The sequence below is a fragment of the Myotis nattereri genome, assembly GCF_964212035.1.
Source record: "Myotis nattereri genome assembly, chromosome: 16".
NCBI lineage: Eukaryota > Metazoa > Chordata > Mammalia > Chiroptera > Vespertilionidae > Myotis > Myotis nattereri.
The window spans coordinates 30041007-30060537 of NC_138091.1; the positions used below are offsets into that span (position 1 = coordinate 30041007).

General features: G+C 42.1%; 1 protein-coding gene across 1 annotated transcript in view; it reads left to right on the top strand.

The window, feature by feature from the left end:
- Positions 1–19531, top strand: part of STXBP4 (syntaxin binding protein 4) — a 121860-nt gene that overhangs the window by 98503 nt on the left and 3826 nt on the right. The window contains exon 17 of the mRNA XM_081109612.1: positions 4824–4881. Coding sequence (XP_080965738.1) covers positions 4824–4881 — 58 coding nt within the window. The remainder of the gene's footprint in view (positions 1–4823; positions 4882–19531) is intronic.

The window sequence follows — 19531 nt, forward strand, 5'->3', positions numbered from 1 at the left end:
AGATAGTTCAACACTGTGGTGAAGAGTCTGGGCTGCCCCCTACCAGCAAGTGACTTAACCTTCCCCTTATGTGTGAGTTGAGGATAATACCAGTCCCTCTCCCCTCTCTTAGAGTTGGTGTGAGACTTACTGAGTTGGTACACATATAGAGTGTCTAGCACATAGCCTCTCAATATACATCAATTGTTATTATTAGCATTTAAGATTTTAGCTAGTTTCTACCCATAAATGTGTTATCAATTTAAACTTCCAACAGTATGAGAATGACTGCCTCTTCATACCCTCAACATAGCGTCTTATTAAACTACTTTTTAATCTGTGCTACCATGATGCTCCTAATAGTATAATTAGTATTTCTCTTACTAAGAGCGAAACTAAGCATATGTTTCTATGTTTAAGTGCATTTGAGTCCTGTGTCCCAGCTGTTCCTCATGTTTCACAGACTACTCCTATTGGTCATTGTCCTTTTTATTGCTGATTGTAGGAGTTCTTTATGTATCAGGGAGTTGTGCCTTTGTGCTATGAGTTAGTCTTTCATAGTAGTCAATACTTTTTCTTCATGATACTAATTCCTGTTTTTCATGATTTCTGTATTTATGATTACTTTCTAAAGCTCCATCATATCAAGGCCCATGTTTATTTGTTTGTCATTGTATATTGAGCACCAAGTAAAACGCTGAACACATAGTAAATGATCAATAAATATTTAATGCACGGACCAAATGTAACAAAGAGCATCTTGGTACATAAGTAAACTGGGAACTTGGAAGGGAACAATTTTGTATGAGAATGTGACGAGTTTGTTTTTGGATATGTGACATTTAGGTGACAACCAATGTTCTAAGTTGAATACATACTATGCTCTTATTTGGCAAGATACTCGCAAAGATTTCGGAGTCATCACCATGAAGTGTTTGATTGGAAACAGATCTCTGATGAAGAGACTGTTATGTGAGGGTTCACAAACACTTCCAATAAAAAACTATTTCAAGTGATTATAGTTGTTACAACAACTTCCGAAAAAATATGAAAAGAAAAGAAAACTAGAAGCATTATATATTTGTAAGTATAATGATATGGGGAATGTAGAAAAATGTTAATGCCTTGGAACAATAATTATTAATGCAAAGTGTTTAGCTAATATTTTATAATTATGCCCCAGTTACTTATTGTGAAGAAAAGAAAACTTTACTAATGGAAAGCTGAGTTTATTATATACATATAAGTGTGTGGAAATCAAAAGCGCTTTTATTATATAATGTAGGCTATTTGGATTATCAGTGTATTCTGTTTTTCAGTTTAAATTGGACATTGATTGTGTTTTCTATTACTGAAATACCACTGAGAGATAGTTACTATCAATTTAGTCTCCAAGTCTGTATATTAACTGCATGAAAAAGAAGAACCCATTCAGTCTTCTAAAAAGAAATGCTTATTTTTTTCAGAACAGAGACTTTATCCTAAAATAAACTATATATATATATATATATATATATATAATTTAATACCCAGGAATATCTTGATGGCTACAGTCATTGAATAACCATTTGACTTAAATAGATATGAATTGGTCCCTTTAATAAATCTGTTGTGAAGTTATAGTCCCTGGTCAATAATCATAAGAAAATAACTTGGGCAGAAATTTGATTTTGATGGCTAGTAGATGTGCCATTTCAGCGTCAATCTTGATTTTCAGATGAGCCTGTGGATTAAAAAATACTATCTTTGAACTATACATTTTTCTCCTTTTTATTAAAATCTATGAGTTGAGAAATGAGGAGTATGTATATAATTGTGCTGGACAGACAAATCATTTAGACAAAAGTTCTGGTCGTGTTAGGATGCCTTTAGGCTGGACATTTAGCTATCTTTGGCTTATTGATCAGAAATCCTGGTATTTGGGGCATTTTTGTTATGAAAACGGGGTTTTTATGTGTAATCATCAGATCCTTCGTTGCAGGTAAGGGCTTGTCACTGATGAAGGAAGTAATCTGTAGCAAAGACACAGAAAACATGGAGAAAATACATCTACTTAAACAGGAGCGGCAGCAGCAGCTTATCACAGCCTGGCTGGCTGAGCACCACCTGGCAGTGGGCACTGAAGGAGGCATATAGTGTCACTTCGGGGGATTTCAAGAAGCCAGTCAGTCCAACTGGTGTTGCTCAGTGATTGAGAATCAACCTAGGAACCAGGGGGTCACAGTTCAATTCCCCATCAGAACACATGCCTGGGTTGCAGACTTGATCCCCAGTGAGGGGCCTTCAGGAGGCAGCTGATCAAGGATTCTCTCTGTTGTTAATATTTCTCTCTCTCTCTCTCTCTCTCTCTCTCTCTCTCTCTCTCTCTCTCTCTACCTTTCTCTCTGAAATCAATAAAGATATATTTCTTTAAAAAATAAAAATTAATTAATTAAATAAAAAAGAAGCCAGTCAACTGGTTATGCTGAATTCGCAGAAGTGCTCATTTTCTACTTAAAATAGGAACATTTATTCCTTGAGAGAGAAAAGAAACTCCTAGGGGGCCTGTGTTTATCTAGGAAGGAAATAGTTATGAATTTTTGGACAGGGTCTTACTGTATACAACTTGTGTTAAAAGACTGGAGATAAAGATGAAATAAAGCTTGTTTTGTTTTCCTTCATTATGAAAATAACCTTCTGAGAGCTGTTCTCAAAGAACATCCTCTACAAAGCAGTGGTGACAGAGTAAGGTTTTATTTCATCAGATGGTTATGGTTCCTGCATTTTTGCTCAGACTCCTGCTGAGACTTGGGTAAATGGAAGTTAATGGTTTGTGGCTAAAGCCCAGTTACTTTCCTGCACATGGAGTTCGTTCTGTAGTGCGTTAATCTATCTTATACCCATCAAAGGAGCCATGATAAGCCAGTATCAAGGACTGATCTGAAAGGTCAATTAATCTTCTTAGCAATACCCAGGGATGGAGTAGAGGGATGGAAACCATTCTGTTCTAGAGGGTTCTAATCCTATATAATAAAAGAGAAACATGCAAATTAACCATCCCTCTGCTATGCTCAAGCCACGGCCTCAAGCCAGTCAGGAGCAAGTATGCAAATTAACCCAACTAAGATGGCGGCAGCCACGGAGCTGGAGCAAGCAGGAGGCTTGGGTTGCCCCCGGCGATGGAGGAAGCCAAGTTTCCTGCCTGCCCTGGCTGGCCCTGGGCTCCGCTCAAGGCTACAAAGTTTCAGTTATAGAAGATAAATAAATCCCTGATACCTGCTTCCAGCCAGACCTGGGCTCCACTCAAGGCTACAAAGTTTCAATTATAGAAGATAAATAAATCCCAGAAAGAAGAAAAAAGAAAGAAAGAAAGGAGAGGCTGGGAGCTTGGGTCGCCGGGGGGCATGGCCAGCCTGAAAACGGCCATCAGCCCCTCACCCAGGCTGGTCAGGCACCCCAGCAAAACCCCCACCCTGATCTGGGATACCCTTCAGGGCAAACCAGTCGGCCCCCACCCATGCACCAGGCCTCTATCCTATATAATAAAAGGCTAATATGCAAATTGACCATAACAGAAGACCAACTGGAAATGACTGGTCACTATGACACACACTGACCACCAGGAGGCAGATGCTCAATGCAGGAGCTGCCCCCTGGTGGTCAGTGTGCTCCCATAGGGGGAGCTCTGCTCAGCCACAAGCCAGGCTGCCAGCTGCCAGCACAGCAGTGGTAGTGGGAGCCTCTCCTGCCTCCTCAGCAGCGCTAAGGATGTCCGACTGCAGCTTTGGCCTGCTCCCTGCTGGCAAGTGGACATCTCCTGAGGGCTCCTGGGCTGCCAGAGGGATGTCTGACTGCCAGTTTAGGCCCAGTCCCCTGGGGAGTGGGCCTAAGCCAGCAGGTGGACATCTCCCGAGAGGTCCCAGACTGCGAGAGGGCACAGGCCAGTCTGAGGGACCCCCCCCCCCACCCCAGTGCACAAATTTTTGTGCACTGGGCCTCTAGTTGTAATACAAGAGAATGTGACTCCCTCAATGTGTGCCTGTTCTCTTGGTGTGATGAGACAAAAACATACTCTTGACAGAAACGTGGCCAAATAACTGCTTGCTTGCTTCAGTCTCCATCTCTTTTTTAAAATATATTTTTATTGATTTCAGAGAGGAGGGGAGAGGGAGAGAGAAACATCAATGATGAGAATCATCGAAATGGCAACCTCCTGGTTTATAGGTCAATGCTCAACCACTGAGCCACACCAGTTGGGCAGTCTGTATCTCTTTATAGCTAACTATTCTCAATCCCATGACAGACATGGAAGCTAAGTTCAGCCAGTTGTCTGGCCGTTTATGTTAGTGCATAAAATTCTTAATTAACAAAATATAATCCATTGTAAATCACTTTGGTAAGCTTTTAAACCTCATAAGGAATTCTGTCTTGTCCAAAAGCTGCTTTCAAACTGTGCTGATCCGGCATGCATGCTCCATTCCCCGTGGAGCTGAGTGCAAGGATACAAAGGGAGCCAATTAAAGAAACTTAGAGCCAGAAGAGTCGAGCAGAGGCCATCTTGCCCATCCTTCTGCCTCCAGGCAAAACCTGTCCCCTGCACCCAAAATTTGTACTTGAATCCGGCTACAGACATGCTCACCACAAGTAAATGACAAGCAGCTTATCTGTTCAGGACTTATGTATGATGTTCTAAACATGCTGAGTAGGAAAGCTCATCTGAATTATTTTAATTCCCCCTTTCTAGGACGTTATTTTGTTCAAGAAATGGTCTCAATCATTGTAAAGATGTGGGAGTCTGTGTCTGCGCCACACGAAGTTCTCTTTGTCATCGTATTGAGTGTATTTCTGGCTTCCTTTCACTCTAGGTCTACCTTATGGGTGGGAGGAAGCTTACACAGCAGATGGAATCAAGTACTTCATCAAGTAAGTACAAGCGTCTCCTCCAAGTAAGCAAGTTTTTCACATCTGGCGGGAACCTGGGAGTTGCAGACTAATCAGCAAAACCAAGACACCCTCTTGGAGGTTACAGAAATTAGAAACAAGAAATGAAGGCTCACCATTTTGACTTCATGTGATTTAAGTGCTAATATCAGATATCATTTGGGGAACAAAATTAAAACAACAACAACAGCCTAATAATAATTTTAAGGGGAACATCAAAAAATTGGAACAGGGTCATCATTGGAACTTAAATAGTGACCGCTTGGATTCACTTCTGGCTTAAGGTATTAATATTTGTGAAAAGTTAATCTAATGAAAACCCCACTTAAAACTTGTCAATAATAGTGCTAAAAATGAATATTCTTAATGCTTTCCAGTCTGCACAGTTCATTTACCTGCAAATACTTATTTGAACATTTGCCATGTGCCAGGCAGTGGTTCATGCCTTGCAAATTCCATAGTGAAATATACAGAGTAGATCCCTGATATCATGGAGTTTACATAATAGTGAGGAAAGTCAGGAAATAAGTAATTGAAGAGACAAATGAGATGGTATACGAACCAGCCTTATCTTAGTGGATCGTCAGAACACCCTTTTATGTGTACCTTATTCTCCCTGTTTGATAGATGAAGACAGTAAGAGCCTAGAGTGGTTGCCAAAAAATCCACAGCCACGAAGTTACCAACCCAGAGTAGAATCCATCTTCTGACTCCATGATTCTCCCTAATAGACTAGACTTGCCAAAAGAGACCTGTCTTTGAACAGAATACATTTTCCAGCTGCTGACCTGGTTAGCTTTACCCTGGACAAAGCAGTCTGGCAAACTTCCACTATGTTTGGGACAATTCTTTTCATGTCAGGTTTGGGTTATGAGGGCAAAAAGGGGGACTCCTGACAGACTCCTAAGATCCCAAGAGATGCCCTGAGTTTGTACTTTTTAACTAATACTTGTGCATTTGGGGAGAAGAGGGAGGTGTTCTTGCTGTCCTTTCAGATGTGCAGGTATTTTCCAAAGCAATATCCAGATTTTGGATTCTCAAGCCCTGTGACTTGACCCTGGTTCCTACATCTCCCTTCACCCCAGTTTTCTCATCATAAAATCGGGGAAATAGTACCTACTTTATAAAGTTGTTCAATGCTAACTAAGCATTTAGCATAGAACTTTGAACACAGTAGGTGCCCAATAAGTACTCAGAAATTTACAATATGGAAAAATCGTCTTCGTGGGGGGAAAACATGAAAAATAACGTAACCATTAACAGCATTGAGAATTCAAAAGCTTCATATTTGAAAATATTTAAGGAAAAATTAGGGGTAAACTTGTCAAAGTATTGTCATGATATATTTTTTCTTGTGGTCTCCAGCAAAAGGTAATTCATACAGCAAAGGTGTGGTTTGCAACCTGCAGAGGGGAAGGGGACTGGTGGAGCAGAGAACCCAGGAATTCCATGCGAAAATCACATTTAGCCCCTTACTATTCACTTCCAGAATCAGAGCTCCTCTGGAAGGGAAGTGTCACTCTGATATGCTGGGTTAACTATGGTTAGTTCTTGGACGATGGAATCACTGGGCTTTCGGGATGGCAGGAAAATGAAAAACCATCTTCAAATCTGCTTTGTTTTCTTTCTCATAATAACTTTGTAATGAATAAGGGAAAAGATATGGGGGTGGTGAAGGAAATAAGCATTTATTGGGCATTAGCTGGTGTTGAATAGCCAGGCATATGTTAGGTTTATTTTTTCTATGCGTCATGTCATTAAATCCTCCTAACAATGTGGAAAGTGGGCACCACCCGGCTCTTATTAGGATGGTATTCTGATGGTGGTTAGCTGCCGCCTGCCCTCAGCCATGCCTGTCTTCTAGAAGGTCCCCAAAGAAATGCCTGATCAAAGAAAGGCAAACTAGTATTCTTATTCACTGGGTTCTGAATTCAAAGGCATTTGGACAGTGGCAGTGAATGAGTGTGGACCCTGTGAGGACTCTTCGCTAAACTTAGCCTTAGCCGTCTGTCAGTGTATTCCAACCAAAAGGTGAGGTCAGAGCCTAACTAGTGTCAATGGAAGAAAGGATACGAAAGGGATAATCGCCAACTACCAAGGAAAAGGAGGGAGCAGGAGATGGCCAGCAGAGAGCGAGTGCGCCCCAAGGCCTGTTACCCAGCTGGCTCAGCTGCCGTCCTTTGCAGACGGAACACTGGCCTAGGCTGGGCTCCCTCCTACCCGAGGGAGAATAGCACCTGAGCAGAGGAGAGAAGAGAAGGAATACACAAGGCCTCCGACTGCCCTGAGATCTAACTCACAGTTCCTGTGGAAGGAATGGAAAGAGACACTACATTTATTTAGTGGACTCCGGTCTAGAAAATATACCCCTTAGAGCAGTGATGGCGAACCTTTTGAGCTCGGCGTGTCAGCATTTTTGAAAAACCCTAACTTAACTCTGGTGTCGTGTCACATATAGAAATTTTTTGATATTTGCAACCATGGTAAAACAAAGACTCATATTTTTGATATTTATTTTATATATTTAAATGCCATTTAACAAAGAAATCAACCAAAAAACTGAGTTCGCGTGTCCCCTCTGACACACGTGTCATAGGTTCGCCATCACTGCCTTAGAGTGTGCTTTGGAAGGTCATCAGTTGTTTTCTTTGACCTGAATATTGACTCATAAGGAAAGCAGGAAAGAGGTAGTAAGACAGATTTGTTCCCAAGGACAATGGCGGGTTTCATTGTCTCACCATTACAGTCTGAGGAACTGTGTGGAAAGGAGATTAAACCTGTCAAGGTTACACAGCAATAAAATCACACAGACCCAGGGTTGTCTGCCCCATAGCCACCCTGCCCCACCACACACACGCACACGCACAAGCACATGCACACACTGCACCTCCCCCATCTCCTTATTTTAATATAGTATGTTTACACGTGACAAAGAAGACATTTTAAACAGCTCTTCATTTAGGAAGAACTCTATTCATTTTAAAACAACAGATTAGAAACTTAGTTCTAAGAATGAGTACTTATCTCCTGGAGATCAGAAAGGTCAAATAATAGAGATAAGGAAAATCTAACACTATACCAGTTCTTCCTTTACCAGCCTCAGGGAGGAACAGGGTGCATACCAGGAACTGGGTTTGGGAGGAGGGGGGGTTGCTAGAAATTAACCCTATTCAAGCACCTACCCTTATTTTACCTTTATTCTTTATGAAAATCTTACTTAATAAGTGTTAATACTTCCCTACCTTCTTTCAGGGCACTGAACAAGCACAAATTATTGTGAATGTCAATCTTATACATAATACAGTGAGTTCTGCAGGGGGATATTAGGCTGTATAAGCTAGAATACAGAGACAGCGGTCACGCCTCTGCTCTCAACATGCCTGTCCATCCCCTCTCCCCACTCTTCATTTTTATCATCTACACACCTCACCCTCTTCTCCAGGAGTTTATTTGAAGAGGATAGGACACCAGATAATCAGACTAAGTTCAACTGCTGGTCAGTAGTCCTTGAGGTGTATCTGCAGGGGTTTGTGTGTGAGTCAGATACATTTGATGAGCTTACTTCTTGGCTCTTAGCTGCGTTCAGATAGATGATGCCGTCAGAGAAGTAGTGCCTGCATAAACAAACATCTACTCTGTGTCTTTCTTGGAACTTTGTTTTGTTTTTTTGCTTTTGGTTTGTTTGTTTGTTTGTTTGTTTTTAATCTTCATCCTCCCACTGCACCAACCAAAATTTGAGCCTGGATAGGCTGTGTTGGTTTTTGGGTAGGAGTGGTTCATTTGCCAGGTTAATGTACTTTGGAGACAAGGAATAACGAGTAATTAATTCAGGTTATTCCCTCTCTCACCTTTACTTGTGATTGAAATCACCCTCCGGAACACCAGAGTAGGTGATGGTCTGTGTACATATAGTCTTTCCCCTGAGATTGACATCTGTCACTGGCGTCCCAGAAATTGAATTGTTACCTCTGATGGAAGCCACGCCTCAGGCAGAGGAGTAACTGTCAGTGCTGTCCCAAGAATGCCCAGGCAGATATCGTCCTCACTCAGCATCCCCGTCCATCCACGTGTCCATTGCACAACTATTAATACTTTGTGGTCGTCTACTTAGGTTCTGACACAGGGGAAGAAAGCATTGCACGCGGTATAAACAAATTTATGCAAAGTGTTGGTGTTATGCAAAGAGCGGAGAAAACCTCAGCATATTGTTTGCGGATTCCAAAGAAATAACCCCCGGAGGACTGGCCGTGAAAGACACGGGTCTACTAGGGCTTACCTGTGCACCAGTGTCGGCTGGCCCGTGAAGTTTTCCATCATACAGGAGAGTTGGGGAGTGGGTTCTGCCACCCACACTTTCCAAGTACCGCGTTATATGGAGTACAGACAGCAGAGCGCACAGCACCTGCTGGTGGCTGTGCGACATCAAAACGCAGGCTGTTTCTCTGCAGCTGCTTACCGTCTGCGCTCACATCACAAGCAGTTTCTCTCCGGCCCAGCAGCTGGCCAGGCTCCCGAGGTGTCTCAGTCCCCTTACAGATGGCCTTCACCACATTCCCACAGGGCCGGAGCTTGGGGAGGGCCCCATGTTCTCACATACCCCACACTTGGCCTTGCTAGAGAGTTTCATAGAACTAAGAGCATGTGTATCTCTTATGTATGTATGTGTACCAATATGTGTGTGCACATATGTATACTGGCAGGGCCTGCTCACTTGATAAATATGTGAGCATTCAAGGGAAAATGTTCTTATCTTTTCCTTAGAGAGTTGCAGCTTTCTTAAATTTCATGACAAGTGTCAGTTGTTTGATGATGCTATAATGAAGTTATCTGATTAACTTGACCATTTTCCTACTTACCTTCTTCTCTTCCCTTTGAAGTTGTATACTAGTCCAGATCTATAGTGGTCTTTGGTACGACTCCACTTTACAAGTTCATGTACTTTATCTGTATGTTACATAATTTTACAAAACCATTATGAGGGTGATGTTTGATAGTGAAAGTGAATTTAAATATTATAAATTAGACAGCTGCTGCATTGCTCTCATTGTATTCTTATTTTTTATTGAAAGATTCAGACTTACAATGATCAGTGATCATGATTGTACTAATTGTCTATTGCTGCATAATAAAATTCTCCCAACTTTTGCAGCTTCAAACAGTAAATATTTTCTCACTGAGTTTCAGAAAGTGGGCCATCCAGGTGTGGTTTTGCCGGGTCAGCGTGGCTCTCTCTGGGTTTCTCTGGAAAGTGCAGTCAGGCTGCTGGCGGGGGTGGGAATTGCAGAGTGGCTTAGGGGGACCAGCGCATCTGTGCCAAGCTCACATGGGACTGCTGGCGGGCAGTCTCATTTCCTTGCCACAATGTGGCTCCATAGGGCCACAGGGCTGCTCACAGCATGATGCTCGCTTCCCCCCAGCAAGGGGCGAGAAAAAGTGAGAGCAAGAGGAACATCAAGACCAACACAACCTTCTGTAGCAAGTGCCTTCTATGACCAGTCTCAGAAGTGATGACACGCCATCACTCTGCCATACGCCATTGGTCACACAGACCCACCCTGGTACAATGTAGGCAGCAGCTACCCAGGTGTGAGTGAGGTCACTGGGATCTATCTTAGAGGATGCCCACCATGGTGCCATTTCACAATGCAATGCGTATGCAGCGTATCACGTTTATATGTCATCTATATAGCTGTATAAACAATACAAATCCTCCATATCAGATACTTGCTTCAAACATAAAATTATTATGCTTTGGTGATTTTTCAAGTAGGTATAATCATTTCTCTTTAAAAGTTACTTACACTTGGTTTATACCTCTCCCTCCACTCCTGTGTGCTGACATGCCTTTCTGTCAGATCCTAAAGTCTGAGGCGTCGCTGCTCACGCTATAAATCCTGTTCTCCATCCCAGAGGAAGCGTTGTACTTACAGTGTCAGTGGAATCTGGGGAGTCTGCGATTTCTCCATAAAACAAGTTTCTGTCTAGCGCAGAGAAAGCCAGTGGGTTTCAGCTCACTCTCTCAAGGGTAGTTGTTACGAATTCTGAGGCCACATTCACCTTCACTGCTGTGGGCCTTGATGTCTGCTGTGCAGCAGAGGGGAGTGAACAGGCATGTAAGACATGTGCCATAACTGTGCAGTCATTGGTCTTCTAGAGCATGTAGCTAACACAGGAACTCTGCCAGGGTGGATAGCAATAATGCAAATAGTAGGCTGGAGTAACAAACAATGGCAGCACCCCCCCCCCCCCAATTCTTATGAGATAGTATTTAAGTGCTTTGCTTTTATGACCCTAAAAGGATTTCCACTAGGCACAGTTCTTCTCATTTATCAAAAGTCAGAGTCAGACACTTTAAAAAATATGTAACTTTATTGATTTCAGAGAGGAAGGGAGGGAGCGATAGAAACATCAGTGATGAGAGAGAATCTTTGATTGGCTGCCTCCTGCACAGCCCCCACTGGGGATCAGGTCCATAACCCGGGCATGTGCCCTGACCGGGAATCGAACCATGACCTCTTGGTTCATAGGTCAACGCTCAACCACTGAGCCATGCCAGCAGGGCTATTAATGACTCTTAAATCATGGTCTGAACTGGGTTGGGATATCCTATTAGGTTGTTCCCAGGTAGGAAAGAATGTGGATCATAACCTGAATATGAATAAAATTGTCATTGTCAGCCTGCCATGCTAATTAAAGGGTTAAGTTACAGCGTGTTGTCTCATTTTTTAAAAAATAGAAAACACAAAGGAGACAAATTGGAAGTTATATTACCAATACCCTGGCTTTATTTTGCAAGTAGAGTCTACCTTTGGTAATTCTAATGTGATTAGAAATGAAGGCTCTGTGAGAAGGGAGAATGGAGAGGAAGGGACAGTTCCCGGATTGGAAATATAAAGCTACTATTTTTCTCTTCTAAATTCATGGCAGATTACTGTAACTCCACTTTAGTGGACACTGTCAGGAGCCCTCCTACTGAAAACCTCATTAATTCAGCTGCTTTGATTTTTGAGGAGTTAAGAAATACCCCCTGGCAACCCGCTAAAGTCTGAGGCTCACTTAATGGGGCGTCAGGGCAATTTCTATGCACCTAACCTGAGCCTAGATGAGGAGAAGGCATGTAGGTTCCTCACTATCTTTTGCATGTATGAGACCCTGAGCATTTTAGTAACAAGACTATAATGAAGGAAGAAATATGGACCTCTTTAAATATTTTTTCCCCAAATACTTCTTAGCTATGAATACGTTGTAAGGTATCAAAATCACTAGTTTGGATATAACCATTGGTGTGGCAACTGGCTTAGAATATCCAGTAACTAGTCCAGTGCCTGGTATGTATAGGGACTGAATAAATATTCACTAATGAATGAATGCAGTCATTGGCAATTTGGAGAAGCAACTGGTGAGAAAAAAATATATATGGGCTTTAGTATCAGACCGCCTGGATTCTGTTGTTTTTGCCTCCATTTTTTGAGTGTGACCCTGGTATAATTGGTATTATTTCAACTGTCTGTTCTTCCCCTTCTCATCCAAAAGCAAAAATAGTGGTTTCTATCTCAGGGTTGTTTTGAGAATTGAATAAAACAAGGGATGTAAAACCCTGACAAAATATCTGGCTCATGCAGAGCGATGAACAGATGTTAGTTCCTCTCCCTTCCTTACTTTATACTATAGCCACTTGCCAATGAAGGAGTGTTAAACGACAACCTTGGCGCAGCTGCAGATAGAAACCAGTGGCCACAGCCTCCACTTATGCCGCTTTCCGGCCAGTCAGAAGCCCTGTGACAGGAGCAGAGAGGGCGCGTGGCTCAGGAGCCTGCGACAGCTTGCGCTGGGTTTTCTATAAATATCTAGTAGGGGTAGCAACATGAAGCGCTGTGTGAGCAACTGTCACTTAAGCGAAAGGCCAGCCAGCTGGCTGGGGTGACTTGGAATGGCAAAGCCCACTGAAATGAATAAAACATCCAATCCAGACAGCGGCATCAAACTCTCTCCCCACCTAACCGGTGACAGGTGGAACTGAGGCCGGAAGTATGTTTGTCGCATCCCATTGGGATAATGTTCTTTGGAAACTCGTCACCTTTCTGGGGCTATACTTCTTATTTAGCCAGATGCAGAATTCTCTCTAACCCCAGGATCCTTTATTTAAATTTACCAGCAAATAGGAAGCTTTGTCAAACACTTTCCCTTAAAAATCTGGTTGCTGTATAAGTCGGCTAGGGCTGCCATAACAAAGTAGCCCAGACTGGGTGGCTTCCACCACGGAAGTGTATTTTCCCACAGTGCTGACGGCCAGATGGCCACCATCTAGGTGCCGTCAGGACTGGTTTCTGGTGAGGCATGTCTCCCTGGGGTTTAGGCAGCGCCTTCTCACTGTGCCCGCACATGGGCTCTTCTCTGAGAACTTACGGAGAGAGATTGATCTCTGGTGTCCTCTTCCTTCAAGGACAGTAGTCCCATTGCACCGGGGCCTCACCTCCATGATGTCACCGGAGGTCCTATCTCCATAGGTAACCACATTAGGGTTAGGGCTTTGACATATGAATCGAAGGGGGTGGGGCACAATTCAGTCCATAACAGTTCCTTCCCATAAGATCTCTAGCACCTTCCTTTTCTTCCTCCAATAATCTCCATAACAATGCAGCATATAGTCTTTATTTTTATACATTTACAAGTTTTCAGCAAATTGCAAGAATTAATTCAAACCCAGGCCTTTACCCTTGGGCTCTAGTCTTTAGTGGAAGAAACAGCTGGAGGGACGGGGAGCGTGGCAAACAGAATAATGGCTCTCCAGTGATGTCCACGTGCTACTCCCTAGAACCTTTGGATGCGTTAGGTTACATGGTAAAGGGGCATCAAGGTTGCAGGTGGAATTAAGCTTGCGAACCGGCTGACCTTAAACTAGGGCACGTCTCCTAGATTATCCAGGTGGATCCAATCTAATTACTTGCTTCCTTTAAAAGTGGAAGAGGGAGGCAGAGAAGAGAGTTGGAGAAAGAGATGGGGCAGTGAGAGCAGAGTCAAAGATATGCTATGTTGCTGGCTTTGAGGATGGGGCCATAAGCCATGGAATATGGGTGGTCTTGAAAAGTGAAAAAGTATGGAAATGTTATGGATCCCTCTCCCCCAGACAAGAATGTATCCTGGCCAGTACCTTCATTTTAACCCGGTTGAGACCCATGCCGGACTTCTGAGCTACAGAACTGTAAGCCAGTAAATTTATGTTGTTTTAACCAAGTTTTTGATAATTTGTTGCTAATACAGGGAGTTAGAGGTGGAGGGGAGAGAGTGATGGTGAACGGAGAATGCATCAGGCGTGGAACTGGGGATTTATATGTGTTGTCTCTTCACACACTATTGAAGCAGGTATTCTATGTTTTCTAGATTAGGAAACTGAGACTCAGAGTTCCAGTAGCTTCTCCAGAGACACGCCCATAACCAAGTTAGTAGGTACACGGGCCACCTGGGACTTCAAACCAGGTCTACAGTAGTCCTGTTTTGTAGTGTCTTAAAGCTCACATACCAGTCAGTGCAGGGATTCCTGCTTGAAGGAGGCTTCTTTTTTCTTTGGATGGTGCTTTTGAAGGCTTGTCACCTTCTAGCTCAGTGGTTCTCAACCTTCCTAATGCCGCGACCCTTTAATACAGTTCCTCATGTTGTGACCCAACCATAAAATTATTTTCATTGCTACTTCATAACTGTAATTTTGCTACTGTTATGAATCGTAATGTAAATATCTGATATGCAGGATGTGTTTTCAGTTACAAATTGAACATCATTAAAGCATAGTGATTAATCACCAAAACAATATGTAATTATGTATGTGTTTTCCGATGGTCTTAGGCGACCCCTGTGAAAGGGTCGTTCCACCCCCAAAGGGGTTGCAACTCACAGGTTGGCGACCCACAGGTTGAGAACCACTGTTCTAGCTCATGGCTCTACCATTCCCTAGCGTCTCAGTGTCCTCTGCATTCAGTTTGTAACCCCTGGCCCAGGAACAAACATCAATTCTCTTACCTTGCATTGTTGGGAACTAGTCACATGCTTACATGAGGCTGTAGTTGCAGCTGGGAAATGTAGTCTGTGCCTGGGCAGCTGCCTCCAGGTTACAGCTCTACAGTACGTAACAAATACACCAACTACAAAAGTCTGTATAATGTGTTTATTAGTGTATAATAGTCCAGTGTGTAGGTATCAGTGTCCCTAGGACATGTTCTTTGAGTTCTTCTGTATTTTTTGTCCTAACGTGATTGAAAACAGTGGCAATTTTTAAGAGTTACCAGAACTGTAATCTGTGACTATAGTGCACTTTCTTTCTTTGAAAAATTAATTGCATCAGCTTTGGACCCGGCATGTTTTGCTTCTATACAAAATTGCCAACGATTTAAGCCTCTGTATATATTTGAAAAATATAATTGATATTTCCATATTTTTTAGGAATTTTCTTTTCATTGTTCTAATTTTGCAAGTCTAATAAGGTAGCAATTGTTTTACATTATTGTACATAAGGAGTATTTTACTATACTTTTAGATTTTTGTAATATAATTCGATATCTGACCTAAAGATTTTAAGTTAAGGTCACGTGCCGCATAACAAAGTTCAGGTCAGTGCTGCACCACATGTGTGACGGTGAGCCCTTAAGCCTATAATGGAGCCAAAGATTCCTCTCACCTAGCGGTGTAGCTATTGCAGTGTCGTAGCGCAAAACATTACTCCCAGGTCTGCGGCGATGCTGGTGTAAAAAACGTTACTTGTTTGTGTACTCACTGTACTTTTTATCATTATTCTTATCCTTTCTACTTCCAAAAAAAGTAAGTTTGCTATAAAACAACGCTATGTTACTGCGGTAGCAGCCTCCTCTGTCTCTTGTTCACCATGTCCCCTGATGACACCATTTTCTCTGTGCTTGCTTTAATCTCGTGTTGTTTTGTACAGTAACCTGCTGTACAGGCTTGTGGCCTAGGAGCAGCGCGCTATCCCGTACAGCCTAGGCGCGCAGTAGGCTGTGCCGTCCAGGTTTGTGTACGTGTACTCTGTGAGGTTCGCGTAGCAACAGAACTTCTAACGACGCGGTTCTCTGAACATGTTCCCAGTGAGGCAGGGCGTGACTGTAATTGGGTTTTTTAATTTTCAAAAGATATCCTATGTATTTTTTAATAGAAAGTGCCATAAATATATAATAAAAATAAAATTTGTTTTCAAAACTTTGAAGATTTGGATGGGGTCCTGCTAATACTTGATTAGAGCCTCGCTGGATTTTCAAATTCCTAAGTACAGAATGCTCAGTGTGTTCTGAGAAATATCATTTTGATTTTAACAATATATTTTCAAAACTATGTAAGAGGGAAGTCTATATATCAGTGGGAATAAACCGCCTGGAATTTTCTCTTACGCATGTTTGGAATGGATACTTCATATTATTAATCTATAGCCATTCTCATAACCAGTATCTGGTAAGATTACATGCTGACTTTTTAATAATTTTATTGCCATGATTTGCTTTTTGTTCTTACCAGTTCATTTGTTTTAAGTTGGGATTTTTTTAAGTATAAATCTTTTATTGTCATTAGTACTTGCAGTTTATGGCCAGTAGTAAAATTTTCTAGTATTTTTAAGGTACTGGTGGCAAAAGCAGATTGAATTGACATATATTCACTTATTTGTTCTCATGTTCTAGTTCAGTGGTTCTCAACCTGTGAGTCGAGACCCTTTTGGCGGTCGAACGACCCTTTCACAAGGGTCGCCTAAGACCATCCTGCATATCAGATATTTACATTACGATTCATAACAGAAGCAACATTACAGTTATGAAGTAGCAACGAAAATAATTTTATGGCTGGGTCACAACATGAGGAACTGTATTTAAAGGGCCAGAAGTTTGAGTACCACTGTTCTAGTTCATATGAATGTTATATACTTAAGTCAGCTCACCCCCTGCCCTGGCTAGGTGGCTCAGTTGGTTGGAGCATTGTTCCATACACCAAAAGGTTGCAGGTTTGACTCCTGGTCAGGACACATACCTGGGTGGCAGGTTCAGTCCCTGGCTGGGGTGCATATGGGAGGTAACCAATGAATGTTTCTTTTTTTTTTTTAAGAATTTTTTTTTTAATATATTTTATTGATTTTTTCCAGAGAGGAAGGGAGAGAGATAGAGAGCTAGAAATATCGATGAGAGAGAAACATCGACCAGCTGCCTCCTGCATATCCCCCACTGGGGATGTGCTCGCAACCCACGTACATGCCCTTGACCGGAATCGAACCTGGGACCCTTGAGTCCGCAGGCTGACGCTCTATTCACTGAGCCAAACCGGTTTCGGCCAATGTTTCTAACATCAATGTCTCCCTACCTCCCTCCCTCCCTCCTTCCCTCCCTCCCTCCTTCCCTCCCTCCCTCCTTCCCTTCCTTCCTTTCTTTCTAAAATGAATAGAAACATATCCTTGGGTGATGATTTAAAAAAAAAAAAAAAAGATAGTGCCCCCCTCCCCCAGTAAAAGAGCATTGGAAGTTAATTACTTTGGCTCATGCTTCTGCAGCTTTATCTTAAACATGATTAAATAATACTTACAATCTGGTTAATTTCACAATGTTATATAAATAGTGCCATCTACAATGGAAAATTAACAAAAGGGCCTCTTTCATCACAGACAGTTATAAGAATGAATTTCTACAAAATGAGTAGACTTTTTATCTTTAAACCACTTTTCTCTTAACATGCTGCCCTAAATTTTTGAAAGAAAGCATCTTGCATGCTAGAAGGTAAGAAACACAAGGAGAGTCATTATAATGAAATTTAAATAATTCACTTACATTTCTCTGCCAGTAAAATAAAGCCTATTCTGTTAGGGTTTTGTTTTGTTTTTTAATAAACTCTAAATTATGTCTTGCAATTCACTATTATTATGGAAGAAAAACTCAACACAGTCATCTTCCCAAATCAAATATTAATGTTTTCCAACAACAGATTTGGCAATCATTCAGAGGCAAGTAGTATGATCATTTTTAGATTTTCAAATATATTGGAACGGCTGCTGATGGCTCCCCAAATCAGGTCAGATGCACTCTCTGCAGGCACATTTGCCAGCGGTACTGCGTGTTCCAAGGGAAGATGTTCACTTCACAGCCAGCCTCATCTCTTTTCCGGACCTCTACATTTTTCATACTAAGTAGCAGCATCCCACTCTATGAACCATGGGGTCTTTATTAATTAAACAGCATCAACAGGGCTGATTTATTTTCTCTCTTCTCAGTTGAATTACCAAGCACATAAACCAGGGAGCAAATATTTCGAATGCTCGTATGCTGGCCAAGCCAGTCAATCTGGGATGAGCTCATCATACAGAGCTCACTAGGACATAAAAAACTGAACAGTAAACACACAGATGCCCCATTCCATCATCATAGGAAGAATTCCAAGCTTTTCTCACAGTAATCAGAAAGCCCTAGTTATCCACCAAGCGAGCCACGGTCATTAAGGGAATGTGTACTCATTGCCAGGCACTGTCCATGCCTCACCTGGTTCAGAAGCATTGGCTCTGGAGGTCTTTACAGAAGACCCGGGTGAAAAGTGTGCTTGATGCGCAGAGCACTCTCTCTGCTGCTGAGGTTTTATTTTTTTTCTAGTAGTAGCTGTTGTAACTGCATTTTTGGTATTTAGGTGTGTGTTTTTAAAATGACCAGATGAGCCCAGCTAGTGGCTCAGTGGTTGAATGTCGCCCGTTGGACCAGGAGGTCACAGTTCGATTCCCGGTCAGGGCACATGCCCAGTTGAGGACTCAATCCCTGGTGTGGGACGTGCAGGAGGCAATCGATCAATGGCTCTCTCTCATCATTGATGTTTCTGTCTCTCTCTCCCTCTCTGAAGTCAATAAATATATATTTTAAAAAATAAAATAAAATGTACAGGAGAGCATACTGGGAGTATAAAATTAATTAATATTTTATGGCATTGTTTTTTTATCTGGAGTAATATAAGGTATTGATTCATTGCTAAAAAGTGTTTAATGAAGGTTATTGGCAAGGATGACTTTCTGATGGAACTTCCTAAGGTATTGTTCAGTCCATACCAACATTTTTTCTTAGACATTTTGCTTTTATTTTAAACTAGAGGCCTGATGCACAAAATTCGTGCAAGAGTAGGCCTTCCTTCCCCCAGCTGCCGGCACCAGCTTCCCTCCGGCACCTAGGACCCAGGCTGCTGGCACTGGCTTCCCTCCGGCACCTGGGACCCAGCTGGCTTCCCTCAGGCCGCCCACAGGCACCCTGGACTGCTGGCTTTCCTCCGGCCCCTGCTTTGTCAGGAAGGACGTCCGGAATGACATCCAGAGATGTTCAGTCTAATTAGCATATTACCCTTTTATTATTATAGATGGTCAGTTTAATGTTTGTATGTGGGCACTTATATTCAAAGCATGAGAATATAATTTTTTAAGTAAATTGGAAAGCATGCACCTGGATTTACCTTTAGGTCATTGTTCCCATTTTACCTGGGCAGTTAGAGGACGTTGTAGGGGAGGGAGAATTTATAGTCATTTAAATCTCTTCTTTGTAAATGTGCTGATAAATATTAAAGTATTTTAATATTTTAGAATTAGCAAAACTGTCTCATCAGGGTGTTGCCTTTAGCCCTAAACATG